This window comes from Cottoperca gobio, chromosome 4 (assembly GCF_900634415.1).
Source record: "Cottoperca gobio chromosome 4, fCotGob3.1, whole genome shotgun sequence".
In the NCBI taxonomy this organism is placed as follows: domain Eukaryota; kingdom Metazoa; phylum Chordata; class Actinopteri; order Perciformes; family Bovichtidae; genus Cottoperca; species Cottoperca gobio.
The window spans coordinates 13,866,744-13,887,973 of NC_041358.1; the positions used below are offsets into that span (position 1 = coordinate 13,866,744).

The 21,230-nt window shown below is 39.1% G+C and overlaps 2 protein-coding genes across 2 annotated transcripts in view; one reads left to right on the forward strand and one right to left on the reverse strand.

The window, feature by feature from the left end:
- The window catches only part of pde4ba (phosphodiesterase 4B, cAMP-specific a), a 170,488-nt gene that overhangs the window by 42,681 nt on the left and 106,577 nt on the right, over positions 1-21,230 (reverse strand). Inside the window, 4 exon segments of the mRNA XM_029430502.1 lie at positions 11,604-11,656; positions 18,740-18,810; positions 19,463-19,499; positions 20,533-20,727. Of these exon segments, the coding sequence (XP_029286362.1) occupies positions 11,604-11,656; positions 18,740-18,810; positions 19,463-19,499; positions 20,533-20,727 (356 nt within the window).
- LOC115007568 (gastrula zinc finger protein XlCGF28.1-like) lies at positions 15,466-17,434 on the forward strand. The gene is given in 3 exon segments (XM_029430503.1): positions 15,466-15,793; positions 15,932-15,993; positions 15,995-17,434. Coding segments are annotated over 3 exon segments (1,419 nt in total). The 5' UTR covers positions 15,466-15,621; the 3' UTR covers positions 17,180-17,434.

A 21,230-nucleotide genomic window follows, 5' to 3' on the forward strand; every position in this document is an offset into this window, starting at 1 on the left:
CCCTGAGCTGTCAGCAGTATCGTAACTGTAGTCTTGCAGCTTTAGCAAAGGTCTAAAATGAGAAGCACCTCATATAAACCTGCCCTCGTCCTCCCTACTCATATCAATCACATGAATTTGTTGAATTGTATTGTGTTATACTGACAAGCATTTCTACAGGCATGTTGTATTAGACTGCGTTAGCTGTATCTAAAGTTTTGAAGACAATATTAAAAACACGAAGGAGGGCTTCAGCCCGAGTCCCCACTTCAGTAATTACCTTTGCCAAGGAGGCTATGCTTGCGGTTCGGTTTATTGGTTTGTTTGTTAGTCAGCAGGATTACGGAAAAGCTACTGGCCCGATTTTCATGAAACAACAGGTGAAATAACAGAACATGGGCCGAGGGAGAACCCATTCAATTTTGGACTAGATCCATTTCACAGTGTGGATACAAAAATTATGTTTCACTTTTGTTAACATTGTAAGATAGACAGAATTTGTGCTGCATTCATGCATTCGTGGAAAATAGAAATGTTTGTTTCTGACTGGGAACATTTACGAACTCAACTATCAAGAAGCTGTTAAAACGCTCTGAACAATAAAGACATCTTCTTTGTTCATGAACACACCTAAGTCTGAGGAACAACTTCCAAACTCGGGAAATGTGCCCATCTGAGGAACATCCAATTTAAAACATAAATATAATCCACATAAGATTAAATTGGGTCAGCTACAGTAGTAAAACAGAGCATATCCAACATAATATGATTCCAACTTCAGTGTGAAATCTTTTGAAAAAGAAACTGTATCATTAGTGGATGAATAGCAGCGGCAGTAAACTGAATATGACCCTTGTTTTACATAAACCAGGCTGAACGTCACAGGCTGTTGCTATCATTCACTCAGCTATTGTCAGTGAGCAGCCGCTACCTGCGTACTGAGAGAGGTGTGCCACTACTGCCCGAAACCTTTATAAAAAGTACCAATATCCAGTCATCATAGTTTCCAATAAACAAATGTACCTGTCACTAGTACAGCTCACAAGATATTGTCAAAGGCCTGCAGGCCGTGTTATAGTGCACACTCATTACTGTTGATGCATCATAATGATAGCAGTTATTTTGTCCCATATTTCTCCATCAGGCACACGCACGCACGCACGCACGCACGCACGCACGCACGCACGCACGCACGCACGCACGCACACACACACACACACACACACACACACACACACACACACACACACACACACACACACACACACACACACACACACACACACACACACACACAATCAAATACAAATGCTGTCTTCATAAGGCTCTGCACTATGATGGCCTTCCTTGTCAGTCAGGCATGGACAAACAAAACACACTGCCTGGCACACATACACACATCTGCACGCTGCTTGTTTACCTTGCAAAGCTGTTGCAGTAATTTAGCGAGGGAAATCATCCGACAGATATCACAGCCTTTCCTGTCAGCGGTCTCAACAGTTCCCGTTAGAGAAACCTAAACCAGTTCTTTCTCTAAGGTTCAGATCCTAACCCTGCCCAGTGACCAGACAATCTGCCTCGAAACCTGAAGCAGTTTGAGTAGGGTTTCAGAAATGTTTAAAGCCTCCAGTGATTTTGTCTTTATTTAATAGAATTTAATCAAATTTTGGATTGAAATCTGGCTTCAAACCTTCATACTCTACGCAGAATAAGGTTGCACTACTACCTAATATTTGTCTGCACAGTAGCCGGACTTCTCGGGGAGCCCCCTCTGAGGCCATTTAAGAGCCCAGGAGCGGGAAGTAGTTAAGAGGGCAGGTAACACAAGACACCCTGGGACATAAACACTGAGACTTATTAGCTACCAACATAAAGTGAAACAGGGGCCAAGAATATGTTTCTCAAGACTTGGACACCTGGAAGGCAGAGGAAAGAAAGACAACGAGAGGGGGGGTTATGGATGCATTGCTTTGACCGGAATAGAGTCAGGGTTGGATGAAAAGGAGGGTGTTGCTGTCATGGCAACTGCTCATGTTGGCATTTTGTGGACGTGCACAGCAGAGTGTGAGGCGAGAGACAGAGTGATAGGTTGACAGATACTGTATCTGTGACATTTAGACATGGTAGCCCTGCCAAAATTCCCTATTGAACTGATGCCATATCAAAACCACAAGGCTGACAGCAGTCCAGCATTACCTCACCAACCAAAGATGGCCCGTTGGCCCTAAGGGAATATAGATGTTGTTATTTCTGACATGAGATTCCAGAGTCCAAATGAAAGCATTAGTAAATTCCTGTCAATCCTTTCCTAGAAAATGTATTTGGTAAACAGCTTCCAGATGGCAGCTCAATAGCCGTCAAGTTCTTATCTCTGTGCTTTTGATTAATGTTACAACCACATTTCAGCAACGCAACGTCGTTCATTATGCATTAAATGCTCATACACAGCTAATCTATCTGCCATATTCAACAAAAACACATACACTTAATGTCAGATATTTTTTCTTGGACATAAATAGTAAGTGAGTAGTAGGTTAAAGCATCTATGACATTCTCAGACTCAAGACAGACCAGATCAGTTTTTACTAGATGGCCCCTTCCCCACTTCCTACCCCCATAAGTCCAGAGCCCTTGCTAGGACCACACCTATCTTCGAACTTTCACCTTCATTTTGATCTCAACTACAAACCTGTAAAACTTTGTTACGCTAAATCAGATTGTAAAATGGGGGCGTTAGGTAGGGGGGCCAATTGGCTCCCCTTGCGTGGCCCACAGCCATTTTCGAACTTGGCCTTCATTTTGATCTCAAATACACATCTGTTAAGTTTTTTGACTGCATCTTGGGCGGTTTGCAATGCTATCGCATTGACAAAATCTGTCCACAGACAAACAAACTGAAATACTGTATATATACACCTGGCAAAGTATTCAAAACCTCCTCTGTAATAGTTCCTGCTACAGTAGGTGTCTCCAGGATCATATTTTGCCACAACACACACAGACACACACACAGACTCACACAGGTGAGTACCAGCGTCACTGCCACAGCTGGTTTTCTCTTCATCAACACTCATGTTCATGCATACACACTTATGTTAGTGGGATGAATAAACTGGTCTCCCTGGGAGATATTCTTCTCTATTTGGAGTTGATGGACTGCGTCACAGAAGAGCCACAGACAGGTGCACCGCTGAGGAGGAGTTATTGCTACTGAAGCCTTTGGCTTTAGCTGGGAGTGTCACATGACGACCTATTATGAGATCCTGGTCAATAAATGCCTGCATACACATAGCGGTGTGTGTGTGTGTGTGTGTGTGCGTGTGCGTGTGTGTGTGTGCGTGTGCGTGTGTGTGTGTGTGTGCGTGTGTGTGTGTGTGTGTAGAGTATGTGGTGTAATAGCACATTGAAAAGCAGTGGTGCTGCATATAGCTATATAGTGCAGTCTCTAAAACGAAGTGGTGATCACCACATGAGGTGTCTGTATGTATGACAGCTGACTGACAGCACGTAGGCCTTTAAGCTACACTGTTTAGATGGATCATTAAAGTGTGGTGGAACCTAAGACTCTCTGTTTGACACTCAATCAATGATGAGGTAAATGTCTGCAGCTGTTTTATGCAGTGGCTTTAGAGAAGTAAAAAAGCGTTTGAATTATTTTAGTTTTCTGTTCCAAAATATACTATTTGAATAGTATATACATTTTGTAGCAGAAGCTAGTTAATGAATTTGCAGTCTATATGCATTCAATGCTTGCAATATGCATCTTCAGTAGGACGATCATACAGACTATAACATTTTTGTTTTTACGTTTAAGAAAAGTAATTGAGGCTTTTACGTTATGATCAGCGGCATTCTCCTGCAATAAGGATACTAGTGGATGTTTAGAGGAAAGACTAGCATTATCTGCAATAAATTAAGTTTATTTAGCAGGTCATTTATCTGGTGTTAAATTTGGTAACCTATCTCCAAGACAGTGGTTTGACTAATGGGCAGCTAGCCTTGGCTTTATTAGTTACGTATTGCTGGTATGGGCATTGCAGCCCTGTTTATATTATCCTGGTTAGCAAGAGACATATACAGTATGTCAGTTTTTTTGCTTTAGATCCTCCAGCTCCTGCTCTCCATCCCTCTTTCCTGTTTTCCCTGCATCATGTCTTCTCACGCACCTCCTCACTTATTCTTCCTTCCTTCTCAAGACAAACTTTATCTCTCCTGCCCTGTCACCCCATCACTCCTCATCTCTTCTTTCCATCCCTCCACCTGCTGTGCCTCCCTTGTCCTCCTCTTTGTGACCTCCTCGGTGCATTCCTACACGCACTGGGACACTGTTTGGTGCAGGGAGCACAGGGTTGTCTAAGGGTTGTATTGAATAACTTCCATACAGAGATTGATGAGGTACTCTTCATCCATTGCCCTTTGTTCTTCCCTCTGAAACTGGCTGACACAGAAATATTATACATGTTTCTGTGACTTTGTGACATTTTGCAAGAAAGATTATTTTCTTGTTCTCAACTGCAGCCCAGAACAACAAACATAAGTTGTGGATTTCTTTTTCAGAACTATGTATTTCAACATCATGGTTGTGCTGTAGGAAAAGGTCAGTGGGTCTCCAAAGTCATCAGTATTCATCCTCTGGGAACCACAAATGTCCGCGTCAAATTTTGTCAATCAATTGAGCAGGTGGTACTTACAGGATATACTGTATAAAGACTTTGACCTGCTGGTTCTAAAAGAAAGGTCAGTGGGATTCATCATCTGGGGATCATGAATCCATACAATATACATGTATATGTATATATATATATATATATATATATATATATATATATATATATGTATATTTATAATTTGTTTTACATTTCGATTACAAAAAAGTAGGTAAAAAAAAGACTAGATACAAACAACACAAATACACACCATAAGAACAAGTACGCCAGAGCTTAGAGAGAAACATAAATAAATAAAATAAACCTGCTTACGAGATCTAACCATCAATCTTTCTTGACCGGACTTACTTAGAAGTTTTAAGGTTTTATACATTGTCCAATGCATATAATATTTTAGTCTCGACAAAAGTGGTGAACAGACCAACGGATTAACTGACCGACAGACCGACATTGTCATCCTTGGAGCGCTGCTGCTCTCATGGCTAAAAACCAGTCAGATGTGCAACATATTTCCAATCTGTGATACTCCTCTTCTACAAACAAAGAACTTCCAAAGCATTGATTCCCAAATTTAACAGCAACTCTATATGTATCCACTGTTGTGTTTTGTAAAACAAGCTTTTATCTAAGATCCAGCTTGTTCAGTAATCATTTCCCAGTCAGAATGAGACAAAGAGATACGTTCATAAGAACAAACTGTCCATCCTCTAAGCCTTGTGCCTACGTGTGTACCATGTCATATACAGCAAATGTATGAGTAGTGTTTTCTTACCCTATTGCATAACAGTTCCACATTGTCCAAATACCTTTCACCCATACAGTTAACTCAGACTTATTGTTTAGTATAAACAAAACACCGGCTCCTAGCTTTGAAATAACATGCATGGCTTATTTTAGGGAAAATGTCATGGAGGGGGGGGGCGGACGGACTGTTCGCCTCATACGAAAACAACAACACAATGGAAAGGCACAATGGGATTCAAAAAGCCAATTTGCTGACAACTTTCCACACTACCAAGTGGCCAAACACATACACACACAGAGCATATGTGAATAAGGTCCGGAGAGTTCAAGAGTCCTTTGCCTCACATATATCCTGTATGGCAGCATGTCATCACAGAGGTCGACTTGACAAGGAAGTCAGGTCATACCTTTGAGAGGTTCTCACAGCTAAAGGCCGTAGAAATGAGACTGAATATTTCCTGGCTCTGTTATGACACCATGACACAAAAGAGCTGCTTTGGGTGAGTGGCTCTCTCTCTCATGTGTGTGAGCAGACCTCACTAACCTGTTTGTGATTGTAATGTGATAATAGCTCTAGAAAAACAAAGAGCCTCCTTTACAGTTTTCACTATGAGACTCAATAACCAGATTGTTGAAAGACACTGAAATCTGAGGACCTGAGATCTGAGAAATTGTAATAAAGTCATATGATTATATAAAATACCGGTGATATAAAAAGTACAAATGTTTGAACTATCTATAATGCCTTATCTGATCTAGATAATCTATTGTTTACGATTGAAGCGGGATACTAACACCTAAAAATAAATGTTAACATATATCTAAGACAATAGTACAGCGTACTTATTTTTTTGTAGGCTGTGGCAGTAACACATTAGAACACGAAGTACTGGTAAACATATACAGTAATTAAGTACAGCATGCACAACTCTGAATATTTCCACTCGTCACTGATTAGAAGTTCATGGGCGGAACCTGATACACTGATAGAGTTGGTCCATGCACTCAAAACACACACACATCATCTGTTCAATTAAATCACACGTAGTATGATTGAGTCGGTGGACTTTAGTAGCTGTCGTACAGTTTCTCTACCCATTCTTCTGAATTTATTTCTCAATGTTAATAATCTATAGAGTACGAAGAGCAAATACAATACTGACAAAAACAATGGCACCCTGCAGGAATAAAGTGCAAGATAAATTGCTTGAACAATGGTACACCATTTTTCAAGAAGACACCTAATTTAAATATAACTTTTGGCTTACTCTTAGCAAAACATGATATTCAGCTCCAAGATCATTGTTATTACAAATTCCTTTCTAAGCCGTATCTTGCTAGTTATTTAGGGGAATCTGGTGTTTCTAACGGCAATTGTTACAAAAAGTTTCTGTTTTCATGTGATACAAACTTTTCTATATAAACTCTGTTTTGAAAAGAATACTGAATATCACACACTGACATTCATTGTAGCTTGCTATGCCACTTCTGCCAAACTGATCATTCAATCTCAACCAACCAACCAACCAACCAACCAACCAACCTCTTTATTCCTCCCCAAAGGGCAATAGGTTGTGCAGCAGTGAAACACAAAATACATGATAAAAACTCAAAGTTTAAACAATTCAAAACCATTTTTAAATAAATTAAATCACAAGTAGAAATGTTGGTTTTTAAACTCAGTCAACTACTATCTACTTAACCTGTGAGATCCATGGTGGTGTATGCACTGGCAAAAGTAGGCCATGAATCATATGCTATGTTTCATTTCTTTATTTTCTGACAGTCTCCCCCCCAAAATGCTTTGACTCTGACAACTTATTGGCTACGCCTGAACAGTAACAACTATGCTTTCAATGTGACCTTGAGCAAGTCACTCAAAATTGGTCCTGCTGTATGTATATGGGGTAAAAGTCACTTTAGACAAAAGTGTTAGATGAATGCAATTGTGCAGATTTATGAAGATTCTTTTATTTTTAAGTTAAGTACTGACTGCCAAACATAGGAGCGAGAGAGCTTTGACATGCAACAGAGATCCCTATCTGAATTGAACATATAACATGGTGTGCGTCTTAACCACTAGATTACCAAGTTGTCCAATGAAGCCAATGTCCCCATCCTAGCAGCTTTGAGCATCACTATATATTTTTTATAATAAGTCATAGCAGCCCTGCAAGAGCAGAAAATAACAAATACTGTATACATTTGGCCCCAGTTTATCCCACTATTAAATATTATTTAATATTATATATATGGCAGATTAATTAATAAATATTATTTAATATTATATATATGGCAGATTAATTAATAAATATTATTTATAATATAAATCTGAAAGATTAAAGCCAGAAACTTTCTTTTGCTTTGTGCTTTTGGAGTTTTGGAGTTTGGAGCATTAACCCATTTCACTCAGCGTACGTGCACCTGTCTTACATGTCATTCAAAACATGCAAGATAAGCAGTTTTGGATTTACATTAGTTATCTGTATGTTCACAGAATAAGTTGAATTAATTGTGTGTTACGTATTATACCATTGTATCAGCATGTGCATGTTTGTGCAGTGTGTGGGCACAGACAATAGGCCTTTGTCTCACTGCATCCTATTTTTCTCCTGCTGGCTGACACAGACATTCATACACACCACCACACACACACACACACACACACACACACACACACACACACACACACACACACACACACACACACACACACACGTCGTCTATACACCAGTTCCTCCTGGCTTCCGTCAAGTTACAACAGTTTAGAGACAGCAAAACAGGAACAATCTGATCTTCTCTTCCTGCCTCACACTTCCTGCCCTCCCCCTCCTCCTTCTCCAGTGACGATAAAGAGAGAGAGAGAGAGAGAAAGACACAAACAGATGAGTGAAAAGGAAAAATAAAGTCTCAAGGGGGTGCAAAGACAGCTGGACAGATGCTGGAAATGAATAAGATAGAGAGGGAAGGTGGCAGAGGGAGAGACGGAGGCGGAGGTATAGCTGTAGATGTGTGTGCTTATGTGAAAAGGCGGTAGTTTACAGTGAGATCATGGGAAAACAGTGGGGAGATTCTGTGGTGGGCAGGTGTTGAGTGGTCTAGTGGTGATGGCCATTGTGCCCCTGAGCAAGGTACTTGGTACTGTCTCTGTAGTTAGATCACTGTAAGTCGCTCTGGATAAGAGCGTCCGCTAAAATGACCTGTAATCTGTAATCATTGAGTGCACACAACCAAATTACAAGCATTTAATATGAAGCATTTACCAGTGAAACCCTGCATATATAAGTTTACCATGAACGTAAATATGGTATGGTATAGTAAATATGGTTCAAATATGGTTTTGCTGTACTAAAGACAACACTGGTAACGTAATATTTTCATTATTATCAACACATTTTCTGAAGAGATATCTTATAATATAGCTTTATAACTGTGCAGCTACAGTTCATCATGTGCCTTTGGACCAGAAATATTACATAAATAAAACTATACTGTACATATTTTACAAACAGATAGAAACCAAACAATACTGAAATAGAAAAGAAAAAACCGTAAGAACATTTTTAATTTAAAACCATAAACAAAACAACTCTGAGGCTACATTATTTGAATCACATTATATAAGAACAAAAGACATGGAATTTCCGTTTCTCAATAAGCTGAGAGGAAACACAACTACTCCGGTTGCATTTATTATAATGAAGGGACATATAATCCAAATGCAACAGGATGTCCTTTTCATATGTTTTTAAAGGTTTTATAAACAGAAATAGTTGAGAAATAGAGGCAGACACTAGTTAGTTAGTAGGATACATTTCTTGTTGGTTTAGTTTTTTTTTTTTTCATTAGATTAGTTGGTACTAACAAAAAAGATAAAATTAGTCAAATAAGTCAATTCTAGTGTCATGTCAATGTTTTGCCAGCTTCTGCACTTGGGAGAAAATTAAAGAAATGTTTGCATAGAGAAGAGAAGTAGACTGTTTACTGGCAGAGTCTCTGCAGTAATAGTGCTTAAACTTAGTGACGGTTAAAAAGCAAATAAAGTTCATCATAATGCATAATTTGGTGACAGCCTTCTTTTCCCTTACACAGAAAGGTAATAACACACACACACACACACACACACGCACACGCACACGCACACGCACACACACACGCACACGCACACGCACACACACACACACACACACACACACACACAAACAAACTCAGAGCACCTGATGAGCTGCGGTTCTGAAGAAGGAAGTGAAAACTCAGTCCATCTGCTTTGACAGGAAGTCAACAGAAGCCACATACAGGCATGCTGACGTCAATCAGAGCCACAGGAACACCTCCTCACACCACACACACACACACACACACACACACACACACACACACACACACACACACACACACATTCCTCACAGTGATGCATATGCCACGATAAACACTCATTCGAATCATACACTTTACTAATCCGCAATTGCAAAATCGCAGAGCAAAGTTTAAATACCATGAAATACTTCCTTACATACACATCAATACTTTAATAGATGGTTTTACTCACCACACATACACACACACTCATACATTTATGTTATAACACCGACATATAAACAAGAATCTGGTAAGTAAAGCTTGTCTGGGTGTATTTTTTTACAATAAGTAAAGCAAGGGACAGTCTTGTTTTTGTGTTTTTATGAAAAAGACAACATTGTTATCGTTGTGGAACTATCCGAGCCTACTTTGATGTCATATGTGACCCGAGTTTGATATAAAACATCTTGGTCATTTGATGGTTAACTACGCTCACTGTTCTCAGTTTCATTGTTGCTCATCTCGGTCTCTTTTTTCACAGAGACGCATATCACTATCCCTTCAATGTTCTGCCTAGAGTGTGGGAACATCTGCCTACATATGTGACGGTAAAGTTTGGATACTTTGTCTTGTATTTTCAAAGGTCCAAATCTACAGACTACAATCATTTCAGCAGAATGCACAAGGCCCGTGCAATAAAACCATAGGGATATGTACCGTAAAAGACAGCTTATCAATAGCAACAAGAACATTTTTGCTAAAATGTTCGATAGCTTCACTTAAATGCATTAAATGCAAACCGCCAGGAGAGCACAGAACGAATACACAAAGTTTGGTTGCAAGAACAAACCCCAAGCGTGCTCCCTAACTACTAATACTTAATAATGAAGCGTGACACACAAACAGCCAATCATTTAACGGTGTAACAGAAACAGTGTGGAGCGGGAAAAATGAGTCCAGATGATGATAAAAAAAGAAAGTACAGGTCAGCTTTTCAGTATGGCAGGTTTTCTTTTCTTTCTTTTTTTTTAAACGATTATCAGATCACCCTTGTGTCTAAACTTTGCAGGAAACCCGTCCCGATCAAAACAAACTTCTTTCATAACCTTAAAATGATGACGTTACACCTTTTGGAGCAAACAACATGTCGTTACTCACGATCTATTACATCTCAAGAAACAACCCACAGATGCCAGTGATAATTATGAGGCCAACTGGTTCGCCCTCACAATACAGAAATGTCTTCACTATGATCGTTTTGAACAGAAATGAGTCCAAACAAAAACAGCAATAAAAGCCTGACCACATAAACAGGATTTGTAAAAAAAAAACCTACATTCAAGTGTAAAACCACATTTATTCTATTTATCTGTGTATATGTGTGGGTGTTTTGTGAGTTTGAGTGTGTAGCTTTGGTTGAGCCGGTGAGCAGACACAGAATCCAGTATCACACAAAGAAATTCCTAAAGAAATATATTCACAAGCCACACACACCTATAGTGCTCATAAAGTAATGTGAGCTTGTACTCGCATACTCACTGCCTCTTACAGGCATCAACTGGTGTGTGTGTGTGTGTGTGTGTGTGTGTGTGTGTGTGTGTGTGTGTGTGTGTCTGAAGTACCAGTTCAATGTGTTTGAACATGGTTAATGAGCTTGATGACAACATTCTGGACTACAATGTTGAAGCTGAAGAAAGATGGCGGAAAAAAGTGAAAGTCGTCACGTACGCGAGTTCATGAGCAAAGGACGAGACAGAGGACAGGCAGGGAGGGAGGAGGAGAGAAAATGAGAACAAGGAAAAATGGTGGCAGAAGAATGCTCGAGCCAGATATAAATCAGATAAAAAATATGCGTTCTTCACGCAGCTTTACAGAAGTCAGACACGTAGCAGGATATTCCTCTGAGCCTCTTACCTGGGAGACAAACTCTGGTGATTGGAGGCTGAGTAGTTGCTGCAGGAGACCTCCTGAAAGAAGGAAAGAAACAATGATGTTAGAAAGATGTACAAAATACAAATACACTGCATATTCTTCATCTTTAAATGGTTCACCCAAAAAATGAATAACACAGTAAAAGCTTAAACATTTTAAAAGCATTTGGGTTAAAGGAATATTTCAACCTTTTGGTAAATACAGTTATTCGCTCTCTTGCAGAGAGTTAGATGAGGAAATCGATGTTTGTACCATAAATATGAAGGCTACAGCCAGCTGCTAGTTAGCTTAGCTTATCATAAAGACTTGCTGAGCTAAGCTGACGATATCTTTTCTCATCTAACTTTAGGCAAGAAAGCAATTTTCACAAAATGTGAAACTATTCCTTTAACTGATTTCTATGACTGTTCAGGGAATTAACACGGGCCCCCCCCCCACCCACAGAAGATAACATATATCATGAATGGGGTCACTTTAAACTTCAAATTGAACACTCACACACACGCGCACACACACACACACACACACACACACACACACAAAGCAGATTTACATCAATGAGACATCAATCAATCTTTTGAGAGTGGAGATTTAATAAAAAACTGAATGTAACTTAATATTACAATGATGACAAAATGACTGTGGGAACCTAATTTTGGATCCATTATTTCTCTTTTGTCCCTTGAGAAATTAAAGAATAGTTTCCTTGACTGCATCAGTCAATTAAAATTTCTCTTTAAGGAATTTCTCTGTGGTGAGGCACAAACACAAACACACACCCACAACTACTCATACAGATGGAATGCAACAATGGTATGCATTTAAAGTATGTGATGCCCCAACTGCATCTCTTCTGCACTGCTTCAGTGGCCAGCGTATCCTATTTGTGTCTCACATAAACACTTTGAATGATATAGACACATGTCTCACAGAAAACATAATACTTTAATCTAGATTGTGTGTGTGTGTGTGTGTGTGTGTGTGTGTGTGTGTGTGTGTGTGTGTGTGTGTGTGTGTGTGTGTGTGTAGATCAGGCATATTGTATTCAGTAGTCAGTATATTATGTAACTTCAAATGTAACGTGACCATTTTCAACTCAACATTTTCTTTTGAACTTTAACTATCAAACAAAAGTATTCTCTTTAATATAAAATAAAACAGAAACGCAGCAAATCCTCGAAAGCAAGAAGCTGAAACAATTGAGGTTTAGTCATTTTGCTTGAAATCGTTCCTTATTAATGATTATTCTATCAAAAGAGTTGCTCTGATATTCATTTTGTCGATCAACTGATCAAAGAAATGACAAATCCTTTCAGCAATTGTTTAAAGCTGTTGTTTCACCTCAAGTATCACACCTCCCAGTGGAGCAGAGACAAATGCACATACACTGGAAATATGTATGTAGGGCACCTTTCCCTTTATTCTTCAGCCTTATGTATGTGTGTGGCAGATGACATGATGATGATGTGTGTGTGTGTGTGTGTGTGTGTGTGTGTGTGTGTGTGTGTGTGTGTGTGTGTGTGTGTGTGTGTGTGTGTGTGTGTGCGTGTGCGTGTGAGTGAGTACATGGTGTGTTTAAGGCATGTGCTGTGTTTGTTTGCTGGACCTTTGGTGAGAACAGCTGTGGTATCAGAGTCACACCGCAGCCTATTTAAAGCTCAAGATGTCCACCTAGTGGTGAAATAAAGGAACTGCAGTCTGAGTGTACATGCTTACTAAATGAGTGACTAGCATTTGCCTTTTTTTTTTTTAAGCTATAAAGAGGAATTTGATGTATTTTCACCATGATATTTACTGCATAATGTTTATATTGTTTAAGAGTCATTTTTATTTTCATTTTGCACAAATGAATCCAAAGAGTGTCTAAGTCAGGGGTTCTCAACGGGCGCTGGAAGCAATATTTTTGAAAGGGGGACATTTATCTGTTTTTGTGGGACATTTGTTTTGTAGGCTATGCCACTGGTTCCCAAACGGTGGGCCTTGAGACTAATCCCGGTTTGCCGTGGGATTTTGAAACAATTAGGCCTATTGCATTTAACTGTACAAAAGGTTATGAATGATTTTTAAATTTACTTCAGTGTATCCCCTAGGTTTACTGCTCTGCAGGGGAGCTGCGTGCAATTTATTTTAATTATCTCCTCTCCTTTCCTCTGCTTTGTCTCTGACTGTAGGTGTGTGCGCACGTGTCTGTGTGTGTGTGTCGGGAGCAAAGCCCCGCCCTTCGCGAAACAGAGCAGAGGAGAGAATGTGAATATGCAAATATATAAATAACATAAGAGTTTATTTAATAAAAGAGCACCTGTTCAATGTGAAAAGTGAGTTGTGGATATTAAAAAAAAGTTCATAAATTAACTTCTAGAATTTCAGGGTGGACGCTGGGTTTCGTTGGGTGGGAGGGGGGGGGGGGGGGGGGGGGTGCACAGCGCAGGGAACTGTAGTTTATCCTTACTTTAGCCTACACCCTTATTTCACAATATAGAAACATTAGGCCTTATATGCTTTGGCCTAAATATAAATAAAACATTCATTCATTCATTAAAAAAAACGATGTCAAAGCAAACCCCACTTTAGCCATTTGGGCATGGTGGGAAATATTAGAGTGTGACACGTCAAAGGCTCTCTGCTAGTGTGAAGGAGAATAGCTATTTTACAAGGACTAGGCAAAATAAATGTTCACAGAGTGATAACAGTGATACGATGTGTTATAGAGGGGATTTTGCCCGGATATGAACACAGGTGTGCTTTGAAATTTTGGCTTGGTCTTTGGTGTGCCTTGGCCACAGAAAGTTCTGAAAAACACTGGGCTATGCAATGTTGTTAAATCTTAATTCTTAAATCTTAAATCTTAGTTAAAGAAAAGAGCGAAGCAAAGTCTTTGCATGTGTAAATTTACTTGGCAATAAATCAAATTGTGAATTGATTCTGACCAGTGTTCAGGCAACTTTGTGTTTTTTTTAGACTTTTATTTTTATTTTGCTGAGCGATAAGGTGCTGCTTGAAAAAACGTCACGACACGTTTTGCAAGTGGACTTTGGAATACCGTAATTACGTCACAGTTTGTGCTATCGAAAAAATTCCAACGATTTCTGAAAAGTGAGACATTGCGCTTTACAGGAAATATGGTTCACTTGCGCCTTTCCCGGATGCCCGCGAAGCAGCCCCTTTGTTCCCAGTGAATACACACACGGCGGTGGAGAAACGCAGACAGCAGAGCGGAGAAACAGAGCTTTTCAAATTTCAAATGTAAAATCTGTTATTTTGCAGCAGGAGAACTCAATATAGCACGACTGCTGAAATTATTCCATCAATCAACTACATTTCCCATCCAACACTGATTGGACATCCACAACAAAGGTGGCACATTTTCCATTTAACCCTTCTTACAACCACATTGGAAATTCATTCCACCAATTAGGCCATCACTGGACTTTAGTGCATTTACAATTTAAAACATACATTTTAATGCAAGTAAAGGTCAAATGATCACTCCAATGTTTGTTCTCTATCAGCTCCTGAGGTGAAAATGTGGCCCTTTAGTTGATAAAGGTTCCACTATATTCACCACTAGCTGAGCAGGTAGTGTACAATCGGGCTTTAGAGCTTTTCCACAAAAACAGTTGGCTGCTGTCGATGAAAGTGACGCTATGAAAGCGGATTACATTAATTCAATATTCTTGCAAGAAGCTGCTATGCTAGCTCAGAGGAGTGACTGCCTCCTCCGTGATATTTATACACAGTTCAGGAACTAGGAACTAGTTTAGGTCAGGTCCTCTTTTGCTTGATAGATGATTCTACTCTACCCTCCAACACAGTAGGTGGCGGTAATTCAACTTAACGCTGGTTGCCACCTGCCGTAAAACCAAAGAAGAAGAAGAAGCCCTGCAGCGGAAGTAAACAGTACAGGCACTATCAGCGTTAGCTCAGCTCTCTGGATGTATGAAACTAGCCGGGAGACGATGTTGTAGTCGTGGCGTAGATGAATATTTGACTTGTAGCAACAATGTCTTCGGTTGAGTGTTTGAGAGAGTTTGTCAACGAGCGACTAAATGCTGCTGCTGAAGAAATATTCGGAGTTTTTCAGAAAGTTGTCGTCGAGTACGAGACAGAGATCGACCGGCAGCGCAGACTGCTGGATGTCGTTTGGAAACCCGAAATAAAGTTACACAGGATAGGTGCGTAAAACGTAATAACACAAAACACAGGAATTTATGTTTGTTTAACCCCATGTGTTTTAATAGATTACGTTACTGGTACTAATTTGCTCGCATGTCTGCAGTATTATCCTATTCCTTTGTTCTCTGTCCCTCCAGAGCTCCCACAGCAACATGTCTGTAAGGAGGAGGAGGTTCTCTCTGACCAGCAGCTCTGTAGTTCAGGAGAGGAACTCCAGTCTGCACCAAGAGGACCCAGAGCCTCCACAGATTAAAGAGGAGCAGGAGGAACTCTGCACCAGTCAGGAGGGAGAGCAGCTTGTACTGAAGCAGGAGACTGATCCCTTTATGTTGACTCCTACTGATGAGGAAAGTGACCACCAGCTCCTCTCTCTCAACTATCATGTAGCTGAGAGCCAAGATCAGAAAGGAGGCAAGAATGGAGACTCAGGCTCAACTAGAAATGCAGAGCCACATCAACAGAATCAACATCACGAAAGCACAAGTCACAGTAACAATGTCGACAACCCTAACCTGCCAGTGATGCACTGTGATACTCACACAGGTAAACAGCCTTTCAAATGTGACACATGTGGAAAAGACTTCAAGATTATTTCATTACTGAAGAGACATCTGATAAGCCACACAGGGGAGAAGCCGTTTACATGCAATACATGTGGGAAAGCTTTCACACGTAATTGTAGCTTGAAAAGCCACATGACAATCCACACAGGGGAGAAGCCGTTTGCATGCAAAACATGTGGGAGACCTTTCAGAAAAAGGAGTTCCATGGTAATCCACATGAAAATCCACACAGGGGAGAAGAAGTTTGCATGCAAAACATGTGGGAGAGCTTTCAGAAAATATACTAACTTGATATGCCACATGAGAACCCACACAGGTGAGACGCCATATTCTTGTAAAACATGTGGAAAATCTTTCCAATATAATGGTCAATTGACAGTCCACACGAGAACCCACACAGGCGAGGAGCCATATTCTTGTGAAACATGTGGAAAATGTTTCCGATATAATAATTTATTGACAGCCCACATGAGAATCCACACAGGTGAGAAGCCATTTACATGCAAAACATGTGGTAGAGCCTTCAGAGTTGGTAGTAAATTGACAGCCCACATGAGAACCCACACAGGTGAGAAGCCATTTACATGCAAAACATGTGGTAGAGCTTTCAGATCTAGAATTGGCTTGACAGACCACATGAGAATCCACACAGGTGAGAAGCCGTTTACATGCAAAACATGTGGTAGAGTTTTCAGATCTAGCAGTGGCTTGAGAAGCCACATGAGAACGCACACAAGGGTAAAGCTGCATTACTACAGCACACAGGTTCCAGAGATTAAAGAGGAACAGAAGGAACGCTGCATAAATCAGGAACATTTGTAAATGGATTGATCATTAATTGTGGATGTTTTCAGAATGCAATTGTAATTCTTTACACTAAAATAAAGGGAAACTGGTGCGAACTGCAGCTGAATAAACAACTTCAGATAAGGGAACATTATTCGCTCTCGTAGTGTGATAACCATCTGTTTTATAGGCTATGCAATGTTGTTACATTTAAGACTTGGAAAAAAAGAGCGAGGCAAAGTCTTTGTGTAAATTTACTTGACAATAAACCAAATTGTGAATTGATTCTGACCAGTGTTCAGGCAACTTTGTGTTATTAGACTTTTATTTTGCTGAGCAATAAAGTGCTGCTTGAAAAAACGTCACGACACGTTTTGTAAGTGCACTTTGGATTACCGTAATTACGTCACGGTTTGCGCTATCGGAAAAAATTCCAACGGTTTCTGAAAGCTGAGACGTTGCACTTTACAGCCAATATGGTGGCATTACGGTAATTTCACTTGCGCCTCTCCCGGAAGCCCGCGAAGCAGCGCCTTCGTTCGCACTGAATACACACAGCGGTGGAGAAACAGTTGTTCAATTGTAAACATGTACAATTGCAACTCTAAAATCAAATTCTGGCCTAATAAGAAAAATAATATAATTTAAATACAAAATTAATATAATCAATATGTAATATAAATAATTACTAAGAATAATAATCAACATTAAAATTCAGGGGAGACAATTAGCCTACATTTTATTTGATGGGGGGGCAGTAAGGGACCTGGATAATGGACAGGGGGGCGCCGGCCCAAAAAAAGGTTGAGAACCACTGGTCTAAGTGGACTTCAACTTGATTTTCAACACTCTTTAAGGCCCTGTCACACATATTCGTATGGCAGTAATGTATGCCGGCGTATACGAAATATCGGCAATACGTTGATATAAATTAAGGGTAAGTTGTGATCGCTTGAAGGACGCAGACGACATGCCGAACACGCCAGACATCACTGTATGGCAGAAACATGCCACCGTATATGAAAAGTAGCAAAAATACATAACGAATTATTATACGTATGTCAAACCTATTGATAGCGTATCACTTACTTATACAAAACGTATCAGAGTGTCTGGCCAACGGAGTTGGAAAAGTGCCATCTGGTAGTCACGTACACCAGCGTGTTGCCGATATTTTGTATACGCCATATTTTTGTATACGTTATGCATTTGTTGGGTATTCGTCTGATACATTTTGTATTCGTAAGTGATGCGCTATCAATAGGTTAGACATGCATATCTGTATATGTTCACTTTTTATGATCCGATGAAAAGTTGGACGTGTTTGGACTCTGACAAATCTTCGTATGCGCCGGCATACGTTTCTGTACGGATATACGGATATGTGTGACAGGGCTTTTAGAGGTCCCCATGATGGCTTATAATAAAACATAAAGCTAATGTTTTATTCTCAAGTGGCTCTTCTGGATTTTAGAGGCTGCCAGAAGTATTTTCCTAACATTTTCGGAGTCAAAGCAGGTCACTGAAGTAACCATTTGAGGAAAAAAAGACATGTAAAAAATGTTTGATTACTGGTCTCAATTCATCAGCACTTACTTGCTGGAGGCACACTGGACATTGGTCAGTACAGTGAAGTTATTCCTCACACTTCGAAGGCTTGCCAGAACCTAGGAAAGCAGAGAAAAAAATAATCATTAGGATCCTTTGTAAGGTACATATATATATATATATATATATATATATATATATATTCATATATACTGTATATTCAAAACCCATTGTATTTTTTCTGAACAGTGTGGTTACATGTTTTGTGTCTGCTTTGTTGTAGTGCAGAATGTGATACATCTGGAATTATATAGAGGTAATCATATTAAATGATACATGTATATATTTCATGTTCATTTCAAGTTTGGACTTTGATTTTGTGGCATTTGCATCGTCAGTGTTGGCAACTGCACTTTAACAGCCCCCACTGGAGGGCTGCAACTAACGATTATTTTCATCATCGATTAATCTGGCGATTATATATTCTGTCAATCAAAAAAACAAAACTTTATTATGACATAAAACAGAGAAAAGCATAAAATATCCATATTTGGGAGGCTGAAAAGTGCATTTTCTGCCATTTTTGCATAAAAAATTACTTTGACGATTAATCAGATGTCAAAAATAGTTGCAGATTAATTTTCTGTCAATCGACTAATCGTTACAGCTCTAACACACTGCTTAAAAAAATTCTGTCGATTTCAGATGTATTTGTTTGAGTTACAGACTATATTATAGTATAATATATTATATAGTATATAATATATTTACCTGAGCAAAAGGCGTCACGATCAGGTCATCTCCATGTCTGCAAACACACACACAAAAAGAGAGAAGTAGTAAAAAAAAACATCCTCATATACGGTACACACTGTTTGCTGTTAAGCTTGTTTGCTTAAGTGCTTTCTGCCAGCGTGGTCATGGTAAAAAGCAAAGATCTTAAGAACAATAAGCAATGAAGACCATGACCCAGCCAGCTTCTTTACTGTAATTAACTGAAAGAGTCCAAAGAGGGAGAGGAGAACAGGACGAAGGTCAAAAACAGGAGTCTTCTTTTCCAATGGCTTGTAACCTTGTAAAGCACTTAGCTCTCAGAGTGACCTATTTCTGTAAACTGAGACAGGGCAAAATACTGAATTACTCTTCTATGGGTTTCAAATCATTGTCATTATATATATATATATATATATATATATATATATATATATATATATATATATATATATATATATATATATATATATATATATATATATTCATATATATTCATATATATATATATATATATATATATATATATATATATATATATATTATATATATATATATATATATATATATATATATATATATACACATATACATACATAAAGGCTGCCCTACCTTACTGGTAAAGTTGTGTGGGCTCATAATATTTACCTGTAGAAACTACTCAGAACAAAGAAAAAGTTTTGCCAACTTTTTCGGGGTAAAAAAGAAAATGTAATCTATACTTTTATTGACAGTTACTACTCTTCTATGCTAGAACTGAGCACCACTCAGTGATAAGACAGTACAGCAAAGACCTCTTTTTGATAAATATGCAAATACATTATTATCTATCCAAAAGTATTATGTATTTTTATGGTATAAAGGAAACTAAAACTCATTTTAAGTAGAGTTTGCACATTACAATAACACATTTTTTGCTAATTTATTAATAAAATAGATGTATAGGAATGTGCATCTTCCTATAAATATGTATATGCCCCCTTCTACTGTGTGTCTCTTTGTAACTCTCGCGTGTACATGCTTGGGCTTTGTGTGCATGCTGTGCATATTTGCGTGTGTGTTATATTTACAGTTCAGAGGTGATGGAGGAGTTTCGTGACATGGACTTTGGTGATAGATCATAGTCGCTGTCAGAGCGGTAGAGGAAGGACTCTCTGCGCTGGTTATGACCGGGGAAGTTAGTGTGGAGGACCAGACCAGAGCCGGGGGAGGCCTGGGGGTCCAGAGGGCTGCAGCTGGTGGACGGGCCATTCTCCACATCGAAACTGAAAACAGATAAAGACACAGTTTATTATTTAAATGTATCATTGCAGATTTTTTTCCCCAGTAATGTGAAGCGTAGAGCAACAAAGCAGAGAGAAATAAATGATTGACAGATAGGAGACGACCCTGGATTTAAGATTCAAGGGAACGTAGTGTAGGTTTTCTGGTAACAGTAGACTCAAACATAGCTTATGGAATCTCTGCTACTGAGCTAGAGGAAATACCCTGATAAGGAAATAAGTACCGTAAGTAAATTAAACTTTGAGATTGTCATGAAACTCTTAAATGAATCATACTCCCTTTTTCAGATAAAGTTTTGTTTTCATTATCAAGCGCTCTGTGGACTTTATAAGGTTTTAATGATCGAGCATGACAAAATAGAAAGAGCCATTCCTTCACGTGTACACCATCAACATCCCCTTAAGATATAAACTGCACTCACACATAATTATGTGCAATGGACGCACACATACATGAATGGATTTGACATGACCTGGCAAAAAAA